The sequence below is a fragment of the Magnolia sinica genome, chromosome 8, assembly GCF_029962835.1.
Source record: "Magnolia sinica isolate HGM2019 chromosome 8, MsV1, whole genome shotgun sequence".
Classification (NCBI taxonomy): Eukaryota; Viridiplantae; Streptophyta; class Magnoliopsida; order Magnoliales; family Magnoliaceae; genus Magnolia; species Magnolia sinica.
The window spans coordinates 87591456-87617432 of NC_080580.1; the positions used below are offsets into that span (position 1 = coordinate 87591456).

At 39.8% G+C, this 25977-nt stretch overlaps 1 protein-coding gene across 5 annotated transcripts; it reads right to left on the bottom strand.

The window, feature by feature from the left end:
* Positions 1 to 21671: 21671 nt before the first annotated feature.
* On the bottom strand, positions 21672 to 24975 carry LOC131253607 (uncharacterized). 5 transcript variants are annotated; one of them, XR_009175262.1, is made up of 4 exons: positions 24687 to 24975; positions 23105 to 24235; positions 22400 to 23014; positions 21672 to 21878 (listed from the first exon to the last, which is right to left on the bottom strand). XR_009175262.1 is itself a non-coding variant. In XM_058254675.1 (2 exons), exon 2 carries the CDS (start codon positions 23975 to 23977, stop codon positions 22529 to 22531), a length of 1449 nt encoding a protein of 482 aa, XP_058110658.1. In that variant the 5' UTR covers positions 23978 to 24235; positions 24687 to 24972; the 3' UTR covers positions 22109 to 22528. The 5 variants fall into 5 exon arrangements, 1 of the variants encoding a protein (XP_058110658.1); XR_009175259.1 differs by having other exon boundaries at positions 22400 to 24235; positions 24687 to 24972; XR_009175261.1 differs by having other exon boundaries at positions 22400 to 24562; positions 24687 to 24972.
* Between the last annotated feature and the right edge of the window lie 1002 nt (positions 24976 to 25977).

Here is a 25977-nt window from a genome sequence, read left to right on the forward strand (position 1 = left end):
CAAACTAGGGAGTGAGTCCCAATTAGGGACGATTTTCAAATCCAAGGAGTCCCTTCCCACTAACATCAAGGGTAAAATGTTTCTGGACAGAGTAGGTCTGGGCTACCTAAGGGAGGTCTAGTCCTCTCAGGGTGTCGTTCGTTTTTTTTTTTTTTTTCGTTTACTCATAGGATAGACAAGCCACCCCTTTTTCTCGATGGCCTGGCCCGAATTAGTTCTAGCTCTGTATAGCCTTGGGCTTTCGTTGATATGCAATACAAGCTCTCTTTAAAATAATAATGATGATGATGATGATGATAATAATAATAATAATAATAAGATGGAACCCAGCCTACAGAAGCAGAGGCATGACCTCCTATGGAGTCGAAAACAAATCCCTATAGCACTAAATCCCTTCTGATCAAGGGCTACATCAACACCAAATGAACCAGACCCAAGCTCCATACAGAACAACATCCAGGCTGAAGCTGCCACCAAAAACACCACAGGAAAAAAAACACTTCTGACCGAGCTTCTATTAGCCAGCAACAGAAATACCCAATCAACAGATAAATTTCCCACCATTAGCTTCCTTCAGTTGCGAGAATTCTGGCTTCGCCCAATCAACATGACAAGTAAACAAAAACAACCATCAACAAAGGCTTTACCTTTTCAGCTAATTGACCTTGGCCCAAGAAAACAAATAAGCTTCTGGCTTCTAGATGATGTCGGGGAGAACCCAAAAGGAACTAACCACTAAAGGGATCAACTACCAAGTAGACTAAAACCAGGCAGTCACTTCCATATTACTTGCCCTGTAGCCAAACCATACAACAAACCGGCCAGTAGAAACCGGAAGACAAGATAGCAGGGTAGCCTAGCCACAATTCCCTGACTTGGCTCAAACCTTGACTTGAATCAACTCAGATAGATTGGGCTCAGTGACTCGTTCATTTTGATCTTGATGTTGCTCGCCGAGTGTTTGATGAAATGCCTTAACAAAGTGTTGTTTCTTGGATGACCCTCATATCAGGGTATTCTTGAAAATATATATTTGAGAGAAGATTAAAGAAACAAATCTCCACAAAAAAAAAAACCTTTATAATGTACGATTTCCCTCATATCTTGATCTTAATGCTACTCGCTGAGTTGGATAAAATGCCCGCAAAGTGCTCTTACTAATTTGTATTCGAAGTGTGGGAGATTGAAGATGCAATTTATGTGTTTGAGAAAATGTCGCACATACTCTAACTCAGCTCGAGCTGGCCCGAGCTACTGACCAAACCGAGCCAAGCTGGTCAGTCAAGCTTGAGGACCAAGCCGAGATGAGCTGAGTTCGAGTTGGGGCTGGCTATTGGCTGAGCCGAGTCGAGCTATGCCAAGCTCGACTTGTGTACAACTATAGAAGCACCTGGTACTTATTGCTTGGAGCGCAACTTGCTGCGATCCCACAAAACGGTTCGAACAGATGGACAATGCAGATATACAACAAATACATCATGGTAGACTATTCATAGCCCAAGTGTAGGGCTGCGATGTAGTAATAATCTCGGTAAGACCGAGGTCGAATCCACAGGGACTAAACCTTGTACGTAATCTGAAAGTAACTTGAACTAGAACTAGGCAAAGATGTAATCTAAATCAGGGAGAATTAAGAGAATAATGATGAACTATTAATAAACTAAAGCTTGTAAAATTCAAAGGTGAGAAACTAGGGTGCCAAGGATCCACTTGAAGAGATCAGGGAGATCTATGCTTGATTCACGAATATTGCTAGATTTAGAGTCTCATCTTCATCCAGTTGGAAGATATAACCTTAAAAATCATGTTTGAACTTCTTTTGATCTAGTTATCAAATAGAAGATAAGTATGAGAATTAGAATTGATTCCATCACAAAACCATGCCCATGAGACAAAGCAAACAACAAAATTTAACTAATCCACATCCAATCTGAGAGAGTTATGAACGTTAGGAAGAGTTTCATCATCCAACCATGCCCGTGAGATGATTGTGAATAATAGGGCTTCTATAACCATAACCTCTATATATGCAAAAAAAAAAAAACTCAAAGCTGTTGCAGATCCATTGTAATTTAAGTCACAATAAACAATTAAAAACTATAAATATTTCATATAATTAAACTATAATCAAAGAGAGTTCCTAAACATGAATCAAAGCTGTAGAAAACACCCCATCCCACTACATGCTTCACCTCTTAGCCCTAACTAAGAGGTTTAGCCAACCATAAGCATGATTAACTAAAGACTCTAAAAAAAACTAAATAAATAAAGAAAACGGAAGGAAGAAGAAAACTCTTGTACTCCACGTTCACCCACGTGCTCTGCTTCTAAGGATGCATCCACTGATGCAAGGATGCTTTCTCTCTCTTCTCTTCTCCTTTATATAGGCACCAGGGGCGGTGCTGTCACTAGGAGGCTGCTGGAGTCGGTGTGTAACTCGTACGCATGTTGCTTGCGTAGCGACAGCAAAACGCAAACCAAGTTGCCTTTGGATGTCGTTTTTGGCAAGAGAAGTGTTGAAAAACTGAGTTTTTCTCCATAGTTGGGGTAAAGACCCCCTTTTCAGACTTCTAGATGGTTTGGATCTTACATCCGATCACGATCTGGGCCATACAACTCCCCACAACGTCCGGTTTTCCTAGATGTGTGTTACCTGCGAAAATCCTGTGATGACGTGTTTAGTGGGCCCCACAGTGATGTTTTCAGATAAATCCACCCCATTCATTAGATTCCTGGCAAAATTTCGGTTGGAAAGGAGTGATTTTGGTTGAGTTTTGGTGCGGCCCACTATATCAAATCATCCCGCCATTCATCCTGCATTTGACAACGATCTGCGTGTGTACGCATGCATGGGACCAAAAAGACTCCATAGTTAGGGGCATGGTCACCCCCTAGACGTAATGGATGGTCCAAATCATCCAAATAGATGATGGGTGGGGCCCACAGAGATCAACAGGAAAATGCACCGCGTTCGCTGGACGTCCTGTGCAGAAAGGGTCAGGTCAGCCCGACTTTGACCGAGCTGCTAAACCGATGCACATCCAGTGCACCTTTGTTTAATGCACGCGGATCCCCACGTGGGGTCCATCGTGATGTTCGTGAGAAATTCGCTCCGTCCATCCATTTTTCCACCTCATTTTAAGGGTTAAGACCAAACTTAAAGCATATCCAAAGATCAGGTGGGCCCCAAATTGATAATTTATGGGCTGATCTGTCCATTGAGCCACTTCTACAAGGATCCAAGGGCTGAAATTCTACGTATACAGCTGATATAGGGTCCTCAGGCTAGATATATAGCTTCGAGCCAATCGGATGGTGGGAACCCTGTGATCTTGCATTCAGGACGACTCCCAAGCCAAAGGCATCTCCTTGGAGTCGAAATGCAACTGTTGCCACTTGCCCCTTTCCCCCCATGTGGAATCAATAGACCACATCTTCTCCTCGGTCATCCCAGCCACAAAGGTGTGGAACTATTTCCACCCCCTATTCAGCATGCACCATTCAGCCCACGCAACAGCCCGCAGTTTGGCTGCCAGATGGTGGACGTCTTCTGCCCACTCTCACCGTTTGCAAATTCTAAGGGGCCTCACCCCTCTCATTTTCTGGGAATTATGGATGGCCAGAAACTTAGCTCCCTTTGAAGACTCCCCGATTTGCGTTGATAAGGTGATTGGCAAGGTCCTCCACTGGTTCACCTTGAACAGCCCCTCTCCCTCTCCCGAAAGTCTTAAATCATTCTACAACTGTAACCCTTTCAGCTCTAGGGATCTAGGGGAGGTCAGCAAGCCCGAAATCTGTCCATGTGGTCAAATGGGCAAGACCCACGAGCGGCTGGATCAAAATCAACGTCGATGGCTCTTCCCTTGGGGTGGACCAATCTGGTTGGGTTCGAGTCAAGTGCGGGCCGTCAAGCCAGATAGCCTGTTTGTACATGGCAATAGCTTGTACAGGCCGTACAACGCCCAAGGAATGTCAGAAAATCTATAAATTGGGGAAACCACAGATCTCCTGGGCTTGTGGTCCATCGTGGACCACGGACTCAGTAGACACCTAGAACATCCACGCCGTCCCAACGGCATTTGCCAAACGCAACTCACCCCAGCCTTGACCCAAGGCTAGAATTGAAATCTGACACTTTTAAATGAAACTGAGATATTAGGCTTTGTAGCCATCGGATATCTTCCACATTTACAGTGAAGGCCTAAAGTATTTTTCTACGCCTGTCCACAAAATCTATAATCCGATCGTAAAACGGTGACCGGTGATCGCAAATCGGACCTGTACGGTAAAACCCCTTGCTCGATTACATTTAAATTTTGCAGGCCCTTCATCGGGCCATGGGGCACCTATCGTATAAATTTCATGGCCAGGGGGCCACCAAAGCCGTCTCAATAGCCAGAATGGACCCTATAGGGCCATCTAAAGATCGGACCCGTATGATAGAACCTCGCATTCGTTTGTCCTCAAATTTTGCACAACCCTTCATCGGGTTATGAGACACCTACACACTGAATTTGGAGACCAGAGGGGTGACAGAGCTACCCCAAAGCTAAAAGGGGGTCCTAGAGGGTCATTGTAGGAATAATGTTAGAACTTAAGGCCATTTGACCCAAACCTACGAAATAAAACCCTCTTTGACTTTCTCTCTCACTCACTTCCACAAGAGCAACAAAGGAGAGGAGAGAGTGAAGAAAGAAGAGAGAGAAAAGAGAGGAAAGAAGAGTGTGAGGGTGGGCCATAGTTGAAGGTGGGGCCCAAAGGAGGTCAAGTCTTGCAAATCCTTCCCTCTTCCTCAAGAAACCCCATATCCACAACTACAAGCCACTTCTATCCGAATGGGGAGGTAAGCACCCATCATTTATGGTAATCTTTGGGTTTGAGCTAGAAAATGTATGTAATCCTAACATGCAAGTGCATTGTCTTAGGATTCCGGTCGATCAACATCGAGTTCGGCGCTTCTAGGTCGTTTTCCAAGATCTCAATGATCCATAGGTGCAGACTATTATTCTTAGGTGGCCTAGCACCAATTTTAGTGTGAATTTAATGATTATGTATATTTGGGTGATGTATTTGAATAATTTAAAAGAAAACCTAGCCAAGACCTTATATGAAAGATCCTCCCAAATGACATGAAATGATTATGAATTGTTGTTGTTCCTCACATGATCGGGCATGAACTTGGTGATTGCATAATTCATCTCATACTTGATTCTTGAATAATATTTCCTTGTAGCATGTATGATACATTAACCCTTGTTGTATTTTTATGCTATGAGATATATATATATACACACACAGACAATCCTTAGTCTTTTCGTTAACCCCACACACCACACATACATATTTATTTCATGCTATTGTTAGTAGTTGCAATTGTAGAAAAATATGAATTTATAGGTTTGATGAATGAATGCATGACATCACTTGTGTTAGATGATGAATTCTGATTGGTTGAAGTGCTATTGAATACCATCAAATCCCTAGGTTGCTTAGGAAACTGAGGTGAGAGAAGGTGGTCCTGTTGGTAGGACTTTCCTGAGGCTAGGCCGACGGATTTGGACGGATGCGAATGGGCGACAGTAGTTGGACTATATGGGTCGCTCCTATCCCATGTCGTCCGTTACGTACTTGTTTGAACTCATATGGTGTAGCCTACTAGCTGACCAACCTTATTCGTTAACCCTGTATGCTCACATATGCATGGAACCTGGAACACCCTACAACCATTGTAGCCCATCGATAATCAAATTGAAACTGGTCCACCGCCTCGTGAGCCGGGCATAGTGGAATGAGACACTATGTCCGAGCTATCAGCCTACGCTAGGGTACCGCGCCTCCCCGTAGTGACCGCGAGCGATCCCTTTCTCTCGGCACTCCCCATGTGCTTGAAGTCAGGGATGGGGAACCCGACGGGATCAAGGACCGTGGGGTCTCAGCCTCATACATTGGGGGGCCTTGACCTCGCAACCAGCTCAGGGCATTGATACGTGGGGTGTATCAGATTTCCTAACCTGCTGGATGAATGGACTTAACTAAGAACTTGGTTAACATTACCATTGCATTGCACTAGTTAGGTCGGCAACTCGACAGTTAAGGTCGCAGTGAGGGAGTGTTAGTCATACGCGATCATTAGATGGAGTCGCTCGAGGGAGTGTTGTTGTGATGTCATGTATCATATCATTTACCATGCACATGTATTAACAAGATTAGTTAGGTGTTTATAAATGTTTGCCTTTCATTAAATTCATCATAAAATTGATACTTGCTGTAACTTAAGGCTAATAGCACCCACTGAGTCAATCACTCACTCCTACTTTGGGACGGTGTTTTAAAACACCAACTTAACTCTTTAGTAGCTGTAGGTGATGCTGAGCTCGATGAGCCATGCGGCGCAAGCATTGATGAGGAGGAGAGCTGTCCTACTTCCAACTGATGTGCGGTTCGTTGTAGATTTAGCGGGAGGATTTGGATTGCTGAGTAGGGGACTCAACGCGATATTCTTTTGGACATGTCATTTTTGTATTTTGCCAGGCGACACCTTGGGCGACTCATTTGATATTCCTATAAACTTGTATTTCTTATTTGCATTTATTTCAGTAGATTAGTTGTGATTGACAACATGTTCATATGATGGTTGATGAGGGTAGCTAAAATGAGAATGTTGAGATGGATGAGTCACAAGAAGAGGAATGATAGAAAATGAATTTGTTAGAGTACACAATAAGATAACTCAGTTATATTGCACTGCATGTACATTGAAAGTTCAACGTAGGCGGCTCGTCTCTTGGGAACCTGAGCCCTTCTAGGGGTGGCGGCGTTGGTAGGAATAGCATGGGTGATTTCCAGTTCGCCTTCTCATCTGGTTAGGGATTCAGATCCAACAATAATCAGGTTGAGATTAGAGCTATCGGGGAGGGGCTCTCCCTATGTGTGGATTTGGGTTTTACCAAGGTGGAGGTTAAGAGTGACTCTAAATCCATGGTAGGGACCCTCTCCAACAAATTCTCCCCCACTTGGACCATTTGGTGCTGGCGGGCTAGAATCAAATTGCTCATGGATATTACGGAGGTCAAGCTAATTCACATCCCTAGGGAGGCTAACGTGGCAGCCGATGCTCTAGCTCATGGGGGTAGCTACAGTTAGACGCTTAGATTATGGATAGAGTGGGTTTGGAGAGTCTGAGGGAGTCTTACTTTTGTTCTTTCTCTCCTGATAGGCGGGCCTGTTTTTGTTTTTGGTTGATTGCTTTGCTGGAATCTTTTAAAGTTTTCCCCTTTAAATGAATATATCCTTTAAAAAACAAAAACACTAGCTGCGAGCAATTTATCTATGCTGATGTATGAATTGTTTATCTACATCGCTTATCTGTTTTTCTATATTATTTTGGACAATGCTTCCAAAAATGAAGCATACGAGACTTTCATGTGGACTGCTACAGGAAATAATGATTATTGACCATTAAAATCTTTTTTTGTTTAGGCCACAAAAGTTTGAATTAAGCTGATTGTTTTTCTCCTTTCATTCAGTCTTAGTGATCTTATAAACATGGATATATGGTCAATAAATATTACCGTGGATGCTAGGAGGTTTTTAATTGTGGCATTTAATGACTATGGTTTCCTATGATGTGGTTTACCCGAAATTTGTATTTGCTTTAATTTTGAATCATTGACAAAAATAAGCTGTAAAAACAGATGGATGGCATAAATATGAATACATCGAGGTGGGCCCTATGTTCAGGGTCTCACCTACATCACTGGTTCCCGGTTGCAGCCAAGTCGCCTTCCAGCGCTTGTATCAACCGGAGTTACTTTCTCCAATATGTGTAACTATATAATGTGCATGGAATCCACGCCATCCATCAGTTACAAAACTCTTAGTTTTTCCTTTTTGTCCCTGATCCCAAAAATTAGGCTGTTTCAACGATCAATGGCTCGAACTAAAACATTAGACATATAGCAACTAAATTCCTGTGGTATAGCCTACCTATTTTTTGTAATATTGTAATTTTAGGGGGTTATTCTTTCATCCAAATGAGATACATCAGATGAATGGATTGGATGGCATTAACAAAGAAAAAAAAAAAAAAAAACTGGCCGGCCTATACAACTATTTTTGTGCGTTCCATTCTAGCTGTTTCCTATATTGTGGCCTATTTAAATTTTCTATTAGCAATATTTTTGGTTCCAACGGTTAAAATGAGACAGAGTACAAGATGGACAGGTTGGATCTCATGAAAAATTTGCCCATGTTTCTCTTGGTTTGGGAACGTAACCCACTTAGCTACCTATCCCTATCCTTTTTCTTTGCCCATCCAACGACGGATTCTAATGAGAGCGATTATCCCCGAATTGGAGTTTTCAGTGCATTTTTATTCTAACGAGTTCCCACGAGCATGATAGCTAACCCATCATGTGTTCGCGACATCCAAGCCGTCCAAAAGGTTGGCCCATCATAAGGAGCCCGGGTTGCAAAAATAAAACCCTAGCGGCTTGTCATGTGAACCACAACATACAAACAACGAAAAACCTACACATTGGTCCAAACACATACATCAAGTGTTCTTCGCAGTGGGCCAACCTGCTGGACAGGTTGGATTTACCACACGTATGACACGTGATGTTTGGCCAACACATGACTTTAATAATGTCTGTTTAATTACTTTTAAATGTTATACTAGTAGTAAATACCTTTCCAGCTTTTTTTTTGTTAAAAATTACTTTTGACCAGAGACTGTGACCATTCAATCAACCATTAGAAAAATGAACAGTCTAGACTAATTGTACTAGAAGGTTTGATCATGACCTGTTTATTCTATACTCTAGACGCGTATTGCGGGCTGACCCTGCGAACTCTGTGGGGCCCACGGTGATGTATGTGTTTGATTGGCGTCGTCCATCCATTTTTCCAGATCATTTCTGGGCATGAGCTCCAAGGATATCCACAGCTCAAGTGAACCACGCCACAGGGATTGAACGCCTGAAAACTTGTGGGGGCCACAAAAGTAATTAGGATCAAGCTGACATCTGGGTGTTTTAATTTCATCCAGGTATGTGTGACCTTAGGAACCAGTTGGATGTTATATAAACATTACTGTGAGCCCTGATTACGTTTCAATGGGATGTCATTATCTTCCTTTTTTTTTTTTTTTTTTTTCTTTCTCACTTTTCGTGTGGTCCACTTGAGCTTTGGATATACTTCAATTCTGGGCTCATGCCCTAAAATGAGCTGGCAAAATGGATGGACGGTGTGGATAAAACGCATACATCACAGTGGGCCCCACAGAATCCAGTCACTACCCAAGATTGCAGTGTCTCCATGCAGTCGTCCCATCACTTTAGGCATTGTACTTCTCTCTTAAAAATCATTTAAAAAAATAATAATAATAAAAACAATACTTTTCAATCACGGGAAAATGGATGGTTTGAGCTGATTATATGTTAAACGTTTGTTATTAGCTCATATTACAATCTAAACTTTCTGTTGAAATCCCCATGACTCTCAAAATATTCAGTTTGATCTAATGTTTCTATCCATGTGATGGGCAACCCATTAAAATGGATGGTATTGATTAATTATATTAGAAAAAGGTCTAATGATGAATCCGACTGCCTCCATGTGAGCCCACCTTGGTGGCCCATGCATCTCAACAGCTTTTCTGATAAAATGATTCCAGTCATTCGATTGTGACGGAGAGATGAATATAATACATACAGTGCAAATTAAACGTCCGAGCATTGACCTGGTGCATCCATCACATGGGCCCCTGTTTTAATTGTTTACACATTTCAAGACTAATTTGATATATATATATATATATATATATTAATGCCGGAAGTTGGACACCATGGCAGCGGGCGTGTCTTAATAAAAACAAATCCTGAACGCAGTCACTGGATTATAAGATGATAGGCCAGATTTATTTTAAAAATTATTTGTAATAAAAACCGATTCTGATCGCAATTATTACAATCCCCGATGAAAACGAGAATAAGTCAGTCTTATTTGAAAATCTTAAAAAAAAAAAGAAAAAAAAAGAGGTCAAATAAAAAACCACCTAACAACGCCAAAATAAATGGCTCGGAAAAATCTTTAAAAAATATTTTGCAGTAAAAATCTCATGGAATTATGTTCTATAGGCAGGCAGGGAGCATTTTCAAAAAATTCAAAAAAATAAAAATAAAAATCTCATAACTTTAAAAAATACCAACGTGCACGTAATCCATGGCACTAAGCGGTCTTCCATACTTCCCGGTGGGCACCAAAGCAATACTAATAATTGATTTTGGTTTTTTTTAGATCATACACAAAACATGGGACGACCGGTCTGAAATTCTAGTGTCAGCTCGTTCATCTCAGAATATGAAATGATTACTTTTGAATTAGCGCAACCACACCTCCAGCTGCAAAAAAGGCGAATTACAAACAAAAGTGATGAAATCGAGAACTCGAATGGCAAAAGAATATCTCGGATGACTCTACTTTGGGACACTTGTAAGCATAATACATTGTACTGTGGGGGACCCGTAAAACTGCAAAATGCATAGGCAATTGCCCATTACAAATGACCTATCTTACAAGTGATCCTAGGGTATCGTCCAACATCGAAAACAACATTTCTAGAACAAAGTACATTATCTTCGTAAGGTTGCAGAAAGCGCAGGGGTTGTAACCACCCACAATCCAATCTTGCAGATTTTTTTCGACGTAATAATCATGGGGTGAAGGGTTGCAATTTGATGCCACGTAAAGCCATAGAATGTGTAGGGACAAATTGCAGCGTACGTTTTTCCTAACCCTTGTGATACATCCATATTAATCTTTAACCAGACAAGTATCTTGACAAATGACTCCTGTGACCGGTTAAATCCCAGTTGGACTTGATCCAATGATGAGATGACCTGACAAATTGTAACTGATGCAAGGATAAAAAAACATGACTCAAATTTTATATTAATTAGAAGTTCAGGGATCCACTGAGTCAACCAGGTATTATCTTGGCCATCTAGGCTCTATTCAACTCGGATCCTATAACTATAGCTAGGATAACGATCATATAGTTTTGTTTCTACATTTAACAGATTTACCGAACTTACTGAGTCAGCTAGTCCTTACCTTGCTCGGTTGGTCTTGACCCAACTCCGCACTAAACTCAGTTGCACTGAAATCCAAGGGTCTCTAGGGTGCTGTTGAATTGGGATGTATGCACTCCCGCATCTCCAGCTGCTGAATAGCCTGATCGAACCGATTTAAATGGGAGTAGCTATCAGAAACAACGTAGCGGCGACTGAGTCACTCCAGAATCAAATTTCTACAACGGTTTAAGACTCAGTTGAAATCGTTACCTGGTTGGTTGGAGCTGAAACCATCGGATGGGGCTGGACCAATGGTTGTGGAGGATTCACGGGTTGGTTCCAGCAGCTGCAACTAGTGGGGCTCAGGATTAGTGAGGCCAGTCCCTCCAGAGGTCGAGGGTGAGTTAACTTGACTCGATCCCAACACTAACTACATTTTGACTCAATTTTGAACTTAGTTGCGAACCGCGACATGCAACCCAGGCTCATATAGTGAGTGGAAAACAATCTTTCCCTAATGTTGCTGGACACAACCGGCTCTGGTATGTTGGACATGACAACTCATCACAGGCCAGACTAGGCCATTTTCGAGTTGACTTGGCTGAGTCAGATTCAGTAGCTCCTAGGGACGAATAAACAATTGCCCGACCCTATTGACCGAGATTAGCTGGGTAGAGATGGCCCAAACCAGGTCTAAACAGACTCAGACCCAACCCACAACAGACCAACTCAGTTCCGAGTCAATACAGATCTGAACTCAGTAAGTCATTGAGTGGACTCACTAAGCCCAGTAGCTGCCCCCTATTCTCTCTCTCTCTCTCTCTCTCTCTCTCTCTCTCTCTCTCTCTCTCTCTCTCTCATTTTTTTTCTCTTTTTATAATCTTCCCCTCCCAATCACTCTATAAAACTCACCAAGACTTGACTCGAACTTACCCCGACTCAACTTCCAGCGAGTTGAATCCAGTCGACTCAGCAGCTCGGTGCAGCATCACCCAACTCCCCCTCCCTCCTTTCTCCTTTCTTTCTTTGCCTTCTGTTTTCTCTTCTCTAGACCAGGGAGAAGTTCCGACTCGAATCAGACCTAGACTCAGTGCTGAATGGATTAGCTGACTCATGACTTGGTTTGTGTCGGCTAAAGCAGAAAGGAGCGGCGCATCTTTTCACTCTTTAAGGCTTTTCATTTTTGGAAAGTGGTGCCCTAAATATATCCCTTTTATAGGCACTACTAATCCTCTTCTAAAGGGTTCGCACCCAACTAATTGTTGGATTAGTTGCGATTTTAGTCATTTAATCCGTTAAGTTTTTATGATGTTTTAGCCGAATCTAGCTTGCATGGCATTAATCTAATGCCACATCTGGACTTTTGACATCATGCTCCTCCAGATAGACAACCCTGATCAGAAAATGGGTCCACTTTTAAAGAGAATATTATGGGACATGCCCACCCTTGGTTTTTTACTATTCCACCTTGATGTGTATATGAGATCCATTCCGATCATTAGATAGGTAATCCCTCGTTAGGCTCGGGGCAAATATATATATATATATATATATATATATATATATATATATATATATATATATATATATATATATATATATATATATATATATATATATATTAAAATCTCCTCAAGTCTTCAAGATTTAGGAATACATTCAACAATTAGCTCATTCAAAATTGTTAACATTCTTGATGTACGATCCATGACTACAAGGCAAGGTAGATACATATTCAATATCTTGTTTAGTGAAGAAGAAGCCTTGATATGAAGATACTCAGATCAACGAAGAGGAGTTGCGAATTCTTGACAAAGAATTGTGGAAGAGAGCCAACTCAAGGACAACCAATGGTCCTTGTGATGCAACAACCTTGGGTGTGGGGCCCAACGGTTGCCTTGGGCCCCACCCCAATTAAACAATCCTCTTTAACGTCCTTCTCTCTCTCTCTCTCTCTCTCTCTCTCTTCTATAATCTCTCCTCCCCATCTCTTTATAAATATTGTTTTGTGATATGAGAAGAGGCATTAGTGTATTTACTCTCTTTGAGCATACCGTGTGAAGTCTTGAAATGTTCCTTTTTTTTTTTTGATACGAGCAATTTCGTTTCATGAGAGGTAGAGTAGATCTTCGGGTTGCCCAAGAATTCTCAAAGAATCCACAATGGGCAACCTATCATAAAGCAAACTATAGACGCAACTATACATGGGGAACTTTCCCAATGGCACCGATGTCAACTTTATCTAGATGCACCCTACCCCTAATATCGTGGGGAAGATCCTGCACAGACGTGTAGAAACGATTTACTTGGGTCCTACTACCCTCCTTGGCCAGGCCATCTGTCGAGCCATTACCCTCTCCGAAGATGTGGGAAAACCAAAACGAACCAAGCTTGGTGATGCTAGCGATGCGGGCAATCCAGTGAGACCATTTTCATCCCACCTGCGAGACGCGACTAACCAGCTCCACTACCAGATGGAGAGGCCCTTGTGAAATGACGAGAATTCCACATTATTGTTGGAGCCCTGCCCGTATCCACTAGAGAAAGTGAAGATCATATTACCGTCCTCCATCCTACAAATGCCGCCGCCTCCAGATGGTCCTAGGTTGTTCAAAGCCGACCCATCAACGTTTAGCTTGACCCAGTGAGAATCTGGTCTACCCCATTTGATCACAGCAAGGCACATGGCAGGAGAGGAAGACTCGGGAATTCCCAGGCTCATGAGGAGTAGCCGATTCAGCCATGACTCGGGGTTTGTCTGCGAGTTGTTATTATGTATTCTCTCTCTCTCACTCTCTCCCCCCCAATGACTTTCTCCCTCATTCCCAATCTCTCTCTCTCTCCTCTCATTTTCTCTCTTTTTATAATCTTCCCCTCCCAATCTCTAAATAAATGTTATTACGTGATATGAGAAGAGGCATTAATGTATTTCCTCTTTTTCTTATGAGATTTCTTAATCATTGAGAATAAGTGAGTCTTCTTCTATTTGGGTGAGTGAATCCCCAACCTTATGTGAGTGAACCTTAATACAAATATAGTGCATTGTTATCTCCATTTCCAATCAGAGCAATAAATCTTCATTTTTCTTTCCATTTCTTACTTGCACTCAATTTTTCCTTTCTTGTGTGTTGGATTGGCATCATTATCTCTTAAAGACACATAGACTGCCAAAAGGAGCCAATGCTTATAACCGTACGCATGTCTACACCCAGAAAGGGCGGTCATCTCTCACAGGGCATGTGAATGACATACGTAAGACACGTGTGACTCCTAACATGTTAAAGAAGTTTCTAAAAAAAACTATCCAATTTCGAATTCTTTGTAGTCCATATATGCACAACATGGCCACTTCGGATTTACTCAAAAATGGAACTTTTCCAAGGACATCCGAGACTCTTAAAGGAAAGCCATCCAAAAATAGAATCAGATCACATACAATGACATAATACAATAGGGATTTCATATCCTAATAAGATACGACAACCGCCTCTCTAGGTCTGTAAAAGCAATACTCAAACAAGAGTTCCAGGCCCTTGCCAATAATAATCAATCAACCTGTTACAGCTCTACGCTACTTATCTCTTTCGTCATCCATAGATCTTTATTAGTTTACCTTCATAGCTTAGTTACTCTACTTCTATCCAGTCATGCTACAACAGGTTCGAAGTCGGCTATTCTTAGCTTTAGATTTACTACTATCCAATGCATCATTGCAATACATACTTAAGAGTAGAGTAAATATCCATGACCCAATGACTCCTCCTGATTGTCGAGTTCTTGATACATCTCCAGTCAAATCCTGTTGACTTCACGCCACTACCATCTTATAACTGTTTGGTGGTTTTCGTAGATGTTTTACCAATACAAGTTGCCGTAAGTATTTTATTTTTCCTCTACTTAGTTTATTTTCATTCGTTGATTGTATTGCTTTAACTTTTCTATTAATAACATCGACAATTCAACTTTATTTTTAATTTTGTCAAATTCTTATTACTTTCTCAATTCGATCTACTATCACCATTGGAAGAAGAATCATTGGTTTTAAGGTAAAAATATCCCATTAAGAAGGGCTAACTGAGGTAGGACGTGGCACAGGTGAACCATAAATTGATCATAACTTTTGATCGGATATTGCTATGGGACGCACAACCTATCACTCTTTACTCTAACGGGCCATCCGGGGTTAACAGAACCACAAAGTTGGTCGCACCTATCCATTTCACCAGAAAATATGCGCTTGCAACTCAAAAATGAAATTTTAAGAAAAAATTACTATTTTTAATAATTTTGATTTTTTATATAATGTTTTCTTATTTTTAAAATTTTAGATTTTCTTCCTTTTTAGAAATAACTTCTAATCAGATTAGGACTCTTCTAGCAAAAGTCTATTTGAAATTTTTATTTTTAGAAATTAAGCTTTAGAAATATTTATTAGAATTTGAACTGTTAGTAGAGTTAGAATTTTACTATTTTTGGTAATTACGAATTTTAGTTTTTTTTTTTTTTTTTTTTTTTCTCTCTTTATTAATATTATTTCCCTCATGGATTCGAGGCATCTCAGTGAGGAGTCCAGAAAAGCTCCATGGATTTGATGTACTTATCCTCGTAAGGAAGACGGTGCTCGACCTCAACACGTCCTTCCCTGCGTCACTAACCCTCTCTATCTAAAATCACTTAATTGCTCTAGTAATTGGTGGTTGAACAATCAGGCCAATCTTTATAAATCTGGTCTTAATCCGATTAGTTCAGCACCGGCAGTCACAAGTGTTTAATCGTTTTGAGTTGAATATAACTCCGGTATGCCCAACACTAAATTTAATCACACATGTTTGATCAAATTTAGGTCGTTTGTATCATGTGCGGCTACACTTCTAGGTTAAATAGTAACAAACCCCACTTCATGAATTACCTGGATCTCATATACACATCCACATCATCATGTTTGACATGAAGCAAGTGCATTTTTTATTTTTTTTTTCGCTTTTCATCATGTTTTACAAGTAATAAAGTACGATAACTATTATCATTTAAGAAATAAAATGAAAATTTTGAAAATAAAGGTATGTGATAATTATTCTAAAACTGTTATTTTTAATAAATCAACGGTCTTATTGAGTACCGTAAATTATAACTTCTTTAGGGTCCACCATAATTTGTATGGGTATTCCAAACAATGTTTTAAGTAAGCCAGCTCATTTTTACCATACAAACTAAATATAAGGCCAATTCAAAATTAAGGTAGGTGCCAAAACATTGAATAATGTGAAATTATATATAAAAAGGTAAATTTACTTGTCCCACCTTATCTATAGAATGGACTCATTGTGTTAGTGTATGTCCATCTAGTCTTGTCACATGAACTTATTATGTGAAAAATAAGTGTCCCTTATTCTATAATCTCCATTGGACTACAAAAGCTAAGATGGGTTCAATATCATCTTATTTGAGAGCTTCATTGGTGGCATTGGTGGCGAGTTCATGTAAGTCTTCATCCATTGAAGATTGACGCATTAAAAACACAACGTTCAAGATTTATGCATTAAAAACTCAGCGAACGCACTACTTATATGCTAATGTGCAAATGTAACATCATGCCATGCGTCCATACAAAACCACATAGAAAAAGATTCTAATGGCATGGGGAGATAGCCTTGTACCTAAATAACAATAAGACATTAAATTATATGTGTTAAAATATTTCAAAAAAAAAAAAAGATTAAAAAAATAAGATAAGATAAAAAAGAGAGGAGCAAAACCAGAGGTATGTTGTTAGATATTTGATGTCAGTATCCAATCCGCGCCCATGCGCACTCTGCTTGCCTCTAGTAATGCCCCATCAAGTGTAGCCCGATGTGGCCTTCTCCCAATGCTCCAGGTATGCCCTAGTCGGAGAGTGTTCAACCTCAATCTACCACTAGGGGTGCACACGGGTCGGTTCGGTCTGGTTCTGGGGTGAAATCGGAACCGAACTGTTCCATACGGTTCTAGGATTTTCAGAACCGGAACCGGACCGTTAGCACCCTAGAACCAAACCGAAACCAGACCGATCGGTTCCACGGTTCTGGGCTTTTTAAAATATAGCCCAGTTGTATGTTTTATTTTATAATTTAGCCCATGTCCATTTGTGTTGTGATCCATTTGATAAAGGGTTTAGATATTGTGTATGGTGTGAAAAAATACATTTATGAAAACAATCAAATGGTGCATTGTAAACCATAAATCATGAGTCAAATATACAACTAAAATATATCGTAAACTCATAAAATAGTTCCGGGTTCGGTTCCAGGTTCGATTCCACGGTTCGGATCCACAGTTCGGTTCTACATATCCCTAAACCGGAACCAAACCAAACTAAATGGTTCTTTGATTTTTGGAACTGGAACCGGAACCGGTGCACTCTAGAACCGGACCAAACCGGACCGTTTGGTCGGTTCTGGTCCAGTTCCACGATTCTACCGGTTCAATGTGCAACCCTCGAGGCTAGGCTGAATTTGTGGCCCTGACTCTTCTGTTGATGAGGCCCATTGAATCTAGATTGTTTCCACTATGAGAAACATCCTCAGTAATCCACAGCCCATCATTGCAACAAGGAATGGTCAGAAACATCTGATTATTTGCGACTGTATTAAAAATGTCTCTTACAAACAACTAGAAAGTTTTGAATGAAGCTGAAAGATTTTTTTTAAAAAAAAAACTCATGAATAAAAGTAAAAAATTTCTCAGCTTTTCTTTCTAATTTTCTTATACTGGCATATGAAGAAACATATTCTTAGTGTTGGGTGTTGGGTTATTTCATGGCTTATGCATGTCAAAGATAGCCACACCAAGAGTTGTATACTAAGTTAATGCGTCAGGGAACTTACTGCACTGCTCCAACGAACTGGAGGGTGCGAACTATCTTGAAGATGGTGATTGGGTCTGCCCCTTGTCTCAACAGAAAAATTTAAAGCCCTATTATATAGCAATCGTCTCAACAGATGTGAGGATCATATTCTCTGTTTTTTATTTAGTTGAGTTTATTTTTTGTGTTTATTACTATACTTTGTCATTTAACAAGGAGCTATTTGAATGCAAGTACAATCATTAAAATAAAATTTTAATATTACATAGTTAAACATTAACAAGGAGCTATTTGAATGCAGGTATAATTATTAAATTAAAATTTTAATATTACATAATTAAATACAGTTGGTAATAGAAAATAATTATAATTTTTTTTTAATATTTTAACAAGGAGCTATTTGAATGCAAGTATAATTATTAAATTAAAATTTTAATATTACATAATTAAACATGGCTGGGAAATAGAAAATAATTATAAAAGTTTTTAACTAATTCAAATTTTGATTCAGTATACATTTTTCACTTAAAATATTAAAGCATAAGATTTTTTTATTATTTAATTGGTTATATAAGAATTTTTTATTTTTTATTTAACTGGTCATTCCATTCATCCCTATTTGTCCCATTCTAGCCACTTAATATATGATTTTCCAACACTAAATATATGGTTAAGTTCACAACATCAAAGTATATTTTAAGAAGAATGCATACTCAAAGGTAAGCCTCACATGATGGAAAACCAAGTATAACCATTTTTGTCTCTATGCACAACCAACACCCTATGCCTCAATTAAAGCCTCTCAACCATTTTTGTCTGTATACACGACCAACACCCTGTGTCTCAATTAAAGCCTCTCTGTCTTTCTCCCTCCCTCCGCACTATAAAAAAGTCTCCCTCTGCACTAGATCAAGTTTCTTTTAAGAGGGATGAACAATCGAAAGTGGACAATCTAATATATAGGACATTTTTACTAAACAAACAATCTAATATATAGGACAATTACTCCTTTAAAAGTCATATTGTGTATCAAGCAATCTATTTGGGAGAGAGAAATCTGGTGTATCTTGTTAGCTTTGGTAATCGAAAATGACATGGACCAATGAAACCCGACAGCATTAGAATTTCATGTGCCTGCAACATAGATGATCTGCACTCAATTATATTTAATTTATAAGGAACTTATATATTGATCGGGTTTGAATTGGATTGGGCAACCCAAGACCTCAACCCGAACCCAACCCTAGTTTTATCGAGTTGGTGTTTATATGGCCCAAGCCCAAGACCAAACCCGATACATTCTGCCCTAGCCCAACCCTATGCCTCAATTAAAGCCTCTCAACCATTTTTGTCTGTATACACGACCAACACCCTGTGTCTCAATTAAAGCCTCTCTGTCTTTCTCCCTCCCTCCGCACTATAAAAAAGTCTCCCTCTGCACTAGATCAAGTTTCTTTTAAGAGGGATGAACAATCGAAAGTGGGACAGCATAATAGATAGTCTTGATCAAGGGTAGAACCTCCTCTGGTATAATTAATATATATGGATTGTCCAATTTATTAGCCATTGATTAGAGGGTTAAGATTATCATATCAAAATGTTTGTTGAGAGGAGTGGAGGAATGGACAATAAAACATGGTGGATACCGGTTCTTATAACCACTGAGGGGTAATTAGAATAATCCAATCAAAGTGATTTTAAGAATAAATCAACAATCAAATGTGGGTTCCACATGAAGTATAATCCACATCATTTATCTAGCCTTCCGTAAATTATAATTAATATAGACCATCTATTTTTCTCAACACTAATTAAATGGTTAGTAACACTATGTTAAAGAAAATTTTATGAGGAATGAGCAATCAAAGGTGGGTCTCACTTTAGATTGATCATCAACTATAAATAATGTAAAATTATATATTAAATGACAGATTTATGGACATTTCCTAGATGTTGTTTTCTAGACGTTCTTTCAATTCCAAAATAACAAATTATTTTTCCAAACATGCTTAAAAAATTGATTTAGATAAACAAATTCATTTTACTAAAATGAGTCAAAATTTTGTATATAACAAAACTATTATTTTTTATTCTAATCTTTTTGAAATCAATGTCAACCTTTTAATTAAATCTAAATAACCCAAATATTTGGAATAATAACTAGATTGAATTTTTCAATGGTTGGGTGTACATGTAATTTGGAGGGACCAAGTTCAGTCGCACAATTCCTCTTGGGAAATATGGTAACACAAGGGAATCCAATATGTAAATATCAAGCCACTCTATGTGGCCATCAATCGATGGAAAGGATCTCTTTCTTTTTTAAGAAAAAGAGAATTTTATTTATGAACTACAGACAGCCTAGATTCGGGTGAAACCCAACAAAAAAACAGAGATTCGCCTATCATATGAGACCATATATAAAGCCTAAACTAGATCCAAAAGAAAGAAAAAACAGTTGGCTGAATCTACAATCCTCTGACAATTGATTCTGATAAATAATTAGCCTTTTGACGATGGAAAGGATCTCACATCAGACAATGTAGAGTAATATTGATCTCAAAAATAGAGATAAAGCAACGATCTACACAACTGAAGATGTATCGTTTGGAATGCTTCGTGAGCAATTGCAATATTTCAGCGCCTTATGTTTAGACAACCTTAAAATTAATAGCTACTTTTTTCTAATTGTAGGTTTATTAGCATTGTTGATGATTGCAAGTAAAGATTCTATAGCTAGGAGTGTCAAAGGGTTCAGGTGGGTCAACCCCTGACACAAATCATTCACTAATTGGGCCACGAATTCTAGCCCAAACTCAACCTATGACTCATTACCTTACATGCTGATCCAACCTACTTAAAATCCATCTAGTCCAAGCTTGACCCAATCCAACCTATTTAATTATAATCGGGTCCGGCTCGACCGGCCTGACCCAACATAACAACACTCAGATATGAGATTGTAATATGGGGCTAAACGTCTACCCAACCAAGTCTGATTAATGAATAAATACAGACATAATGTAAATGTATCTATACTCGTTATCTATTAGTTTCTTTTTGGGTTCATGCTCGGTCAGATCTTTTCATCTAGCCTAACCCATTAATAAGTTTATATGGGCGGGCCACGTAGGATAGTGTTAGAGCTGAATTCGGCCTGTTTAGGTAAATATGACATTTCTAACTCAAGCCCAAACCACTACTCATTTTGCTTGCCCAAACCTGTATTAGAAGCATGTTGGCCAACATGTTTACTCAACAACTCTTTAACTACGAGAAATAAAATTGTGCACAAGAGAAACAAATTCATTTGGCACATCTTCCTGTAACATTCAAAGATCCCAGATGAATCCTAAGCAACTTGTGACAAGTGAAGAAAAGATCTGCCATAGAAAAGGTAAAAAAATAAAATAAAAAAAGGAAAAAAAGAAAATAAAAAAAGTTATATAGCATGTCAGGTATGATGAACAACCACCATTTGTATAGTAGACATCATGTCTTTAAAAATAATAATAAATGCAAATCCAGTAAAAAGAATTTAGCATAGTTCACTCCTAAGTCCTAACAATGTACATTTCCATGTGGTGCCTTTATTTTTCTACCAAGACAACAACCAAGATATATGGTAGACATGCATAAAAAAAATAATAATAAGTGTCTTCAAAGCAGGATTAGTCAATGGATCAACAAGTTCACTGGTTTGGTCAAACCAGACCATACAAGATCACCAAAAAAGAAGTTTGCATGGACCAGTAGGGATAAACTAAGATCATTATGCCTGGAAAAAAAAGGTACTGAAATTTTCACTATAATCAGAGATCATATCTAATTCAACTGAATTAGGGACCAAATGGTATATACACTTTCAGGTTCACTTGATTAACTGAAAAAACTAGATCTAGACAAACAATAAAGCCTCACGAGAAACGGTAGACCTATCCACCCCAAGCTCATCGACAGTCCTGCAGAAAGCAATGCAATGAGAAACAGGGATTAGAATAGGACTGATCGAAATTTCACACTTGGATGAGAAAAGATCTAAAAGCTACTACCCTGTTAGGGATATCAAAGGGCTAGACCTGGAACAAGCAAAATCTAGTTTTCAAATGTGGCAGGTGGACAAGCCTGACCAGTTCAAAATGTGGGCCTAAACGAACCCCAGGCATGACCCTTTGACAGCCCTACCAACCAATTTTTCTTTTTTCTTTGAAAGGGAGGTTGCTTCTGATTGGTCTATCCTCACAAGAATTATGACAAGTTCATATACCAATATATTCCAGACCAACTATGTAGTCACACATGCCAAAGTTGCAACTGTGTGGAATCCAAGGGGGGTCCATCTTTTGGGCACCATAGCATATTCCCAACAATCAAGCTGGCGCTTTCAACAGGTAAGCCGAATGTGAACAAAAATTAGGAGCTACAGGAAGTTGGCTAGTGGTCCACATTCAGCATATAAATAGGGACCATGAGATGGATGGACCTGCCTGATTGTCGATCCAGGGCTCATACACGACCAACTGCGGGACAGCTTGAATCATGTTGGCTCAGCAAAAGTCATCATCTTGAAGTTACATGAAATACCGTAATTTCTTATGAAGAGCATAGACATTTATATATAGCCTTTAGTGATCTGTTCTTGCAGCTCTACAAACTCCCAGGCATCATCGGCCGAATACTCCCCAATTGAAACCCTCCGTAGAGCAGTCAAATGAGCACAACTGCCAAGAGCCTTTCCAAAATCTGCACAAAGGGATCGAATATATGTCCCTTTTGAGCAAGTAACTCGGAAAATCAAATTTTGTCTGTCGTCTAAGCTTCGTTCAATATCGAACTGATAAATTGAAATGCGTCGTGGTGAAAGCTCAACCATTTCTCCTCTCCTTGCTTTCTCATACATCTTTTCACCTCCTACCTTGATGGCAGAAAACATTGGAGGAACTTGCCATATCTCCCCACAAAACGATGCAACAGTCTTTTTGATATCATCATCTTTGATGTGCTCCCATGGCTCACGTAGGATGACCAGTGAATCAGCATCCCAAGTCGATGTAGCTTCCCCCAATCGGAAAACTCCACTATAACCCTTGATCATGCCCTGAAATCTTTCCACCATCTTAGTAGCTTTACCAACACAAACAATCAATAAACCAGTTGCCATAGGGTCAAGGGTACCAGCATGCCCAACCTTTTTCACTTTGACCAAGCGTCGTAGCTTTCCACAAACAGTAAATGAAGTCCACCCTTTGGGTTTGTTCACCATCAGCACAGTCCCGTGAGGACCATCCCATCTTGGAGGAAGCCCTGTCTTCTTGGTCACTATATAAGGCTCCCCAGTTGAAACCTCACCAACATTGGGTACTTTCTTCAAACACTTGAAGAACTCCTCCACCTTCTTCTCCGAAACATCCAACTTTTTCGACGGACCTGTCTCTCCTGCACCTTTCTCCTCCTCAAAGAACACCAGCCCTTGATCAACTGCGCTGCCACCAACCTTCCCCTCCTCCTTTGTCCCTCCAGACCTACTCGATCTCTTCACCTTGGCCGGCTCTTCGGCAAAGGCCTTGTCGAGGCACTGGTCAGGGAAATACTTCTTTTCCAGCTGGTACACCATCCTGTAATGCTTCTCCTTCTCCCACGGGAACGCAAACGTGTCATAGAAGTAGAGCTCCTCTTCGCGAGCATGCAGCGTCGGAAGCTCGACAACCTCGGGCTTCAACTCAACGTACTTGTCTTCACCTGGGCGGTCATCTTCATCATCATCCGAACCGTACATCCGCTTTCGCCTCTTCAAGTAGTACTTTCTCTTGGATTTGTCCATTTGTTCAGAATCTGAGGCGGAATTGGAAATAGGGGCATCGGAATCTGAATTGGGGTTTTCAGGTTGGGGTTCTCGGCGATGGGAAGCGGAGAGAGAGGACCGTGCGGGGCGGGAATTGATGAGTTCGTATTGGAGTGGGTAAGGAGTGGTGGAAGAGGAGAAGAATAGAGATGGTATTGGAGAGGTTCTCTTGAGGAAGAGATTGAGTTTGGAAGATGAGAGGAAGGTTGAAAATGCCATTCTTGTTTTTGGGATTGATGAGAGGAGGATGAACTGGGTTTGGAGCTGCTGCTGCTGTTACGGCTGAGACTAACTGGATTCCTGGTGCTAGTGTGGGATTAGACTCACTAGGTGGTGTTATCCTAGCAGAGGATGGTCGATACGCAAGTACTCAAAAATTATACGCGACGCAACTGCATCATTCGGATGTGAATTCCATCCGGTGTTTTTGGAAACAATGGAAAGTGTTGATGCAGCTTTCCGGTAGACCCTTGAGACCTGCACAGACCAGCCCTAACAACCATGATCACAAGCAAGAAGTGTACAGAAAGTAGCACTCATCTTGGAAAATCAGTCTTTCAAATGCCAATACTTAGCCAGCCCAATGAAAAATTCACCGCTTTCACAAAATATCAGCTTAACATAAAATAAACCATCTTTTATAGCAACGAACTAATTGAAAAAATAAATGAAGTTACAAGCTACAAGGTTGGTTGAGAGGAAGAGGACCCAATACAAAGTGATGATCACATCACATCATCCTGATCAAGGAAATCAACAAATCTCATCTGTCTGTTTCAATACATATGAAGAAGAGATGCAGACCTATGGAGAGAAAAAGAGAGAAATCTGAAATATGAAAAGTACATTGAGCCATTTCATCAAACAGTTAGCATGCATGAAATCTGAAAGAGAGAAAAAGAGAGACAAAGAGAGGAAGAGATCAAACCTATGAAGAGTACACTCGGATTCCTTCGGTTTTAAGAGATGCCTCAAAAATATGAAAAAAGCTGGCGTGTGTTTCTTCGGGTAGGAGCTTCACCGCTGCTGCAATGGAGGTCCGAGCAAAACGATGATGTGAGGGAGATAGAAGAGACGACGGAGATGCATTGGAGAGAGGGATGATAATGAGAGAGATGGAGCAGAGATATGGAGAGCGAGACGGTTAGGGAGGAAAATGAGAGAGAGAGAGCAGAGATCGGGAGAGAGATGGCGAAAGAGGGAATTTTTGGGCGCAGCTCTGTTTCGAGGGCGCGCCGCATCGATGGGATAAGACGGACCCATGGACGGTCCTATCAGGGGCTCTGTGGGGCCCACCATGATGTATTTGATTTATCCATTCCATCCATTAATTTTCATAAATAGTTTTAGTTCATGATACCAAAATCAAAGTAGATTTAAATCCTAAGTGGACCACACCAAAGGGAGCACATGTGATTTAATCTCCATATTTCCTAGCGTGTGATCCACTTGAGCTTAGATCTACCTGATTTTTGGTTTCATGCCTTAAAATAATATTTAAAAATATATGGACAGCTTAGATATAACACATATATTGTTGTAGGCCCTGTAGATCCTCTTATGCCACTGGGGAATTTATGTACTGTTTATATCCATAGCAATAAGCTAACATGATCCGTAGCCTTTTATTAATATTTTGGTTTCTCACGGTCGCCAATTAATCAACAGGCTAATCTGATCCATTGCCACTCTTATTTACAACACTTCAATGGTCAGCTATAGTTAATGGTGAAGAAACTGTATTCTACTTAAGTTGTCCTACACATCCCTGCATCATAAACCCAAGGAACAAACCAATTTAATACAATATGAAAGATCAAAAGAAAATTAAAAATATATATTAATATCATGGCCATAGTAAAATAAATAATATGTCAAAATAAATTGTGTTAGTTAAAAGTATGACCTGTGTTAATAGTTTTTATATATACCGTTTTTGGTTGACTCCAATATCTCAGTTTGTCTAAACAAAATACTTGCATAGATTCTTTGAGATAATATATAACATTCCCAACATAACAATCAAACAAAAATATAATTCATTTGAATTTGAAAAACTAAAATATAATCTCACACAATTCTTTAATTAACTACTATCATTTTTTATGTGTATGGATGCACCAAAAGTAAGACCTATTTAAGTTGCTAGATCATGTAAATTTCATGATCCATGTAACTTGTGTGAATGGCTGTACAGGGCTGATTGGTATAACAGTACA

Excerpts from the sequence above, each read along its gene's own strand:
- LOC131253607 (XM_058254675.1), bottom strand. The coding sequence starts at position 23,977 with ATGGCATTTTCAACCTTCCTCTCATCTTCCAAACTCAATCTCTTCCTC.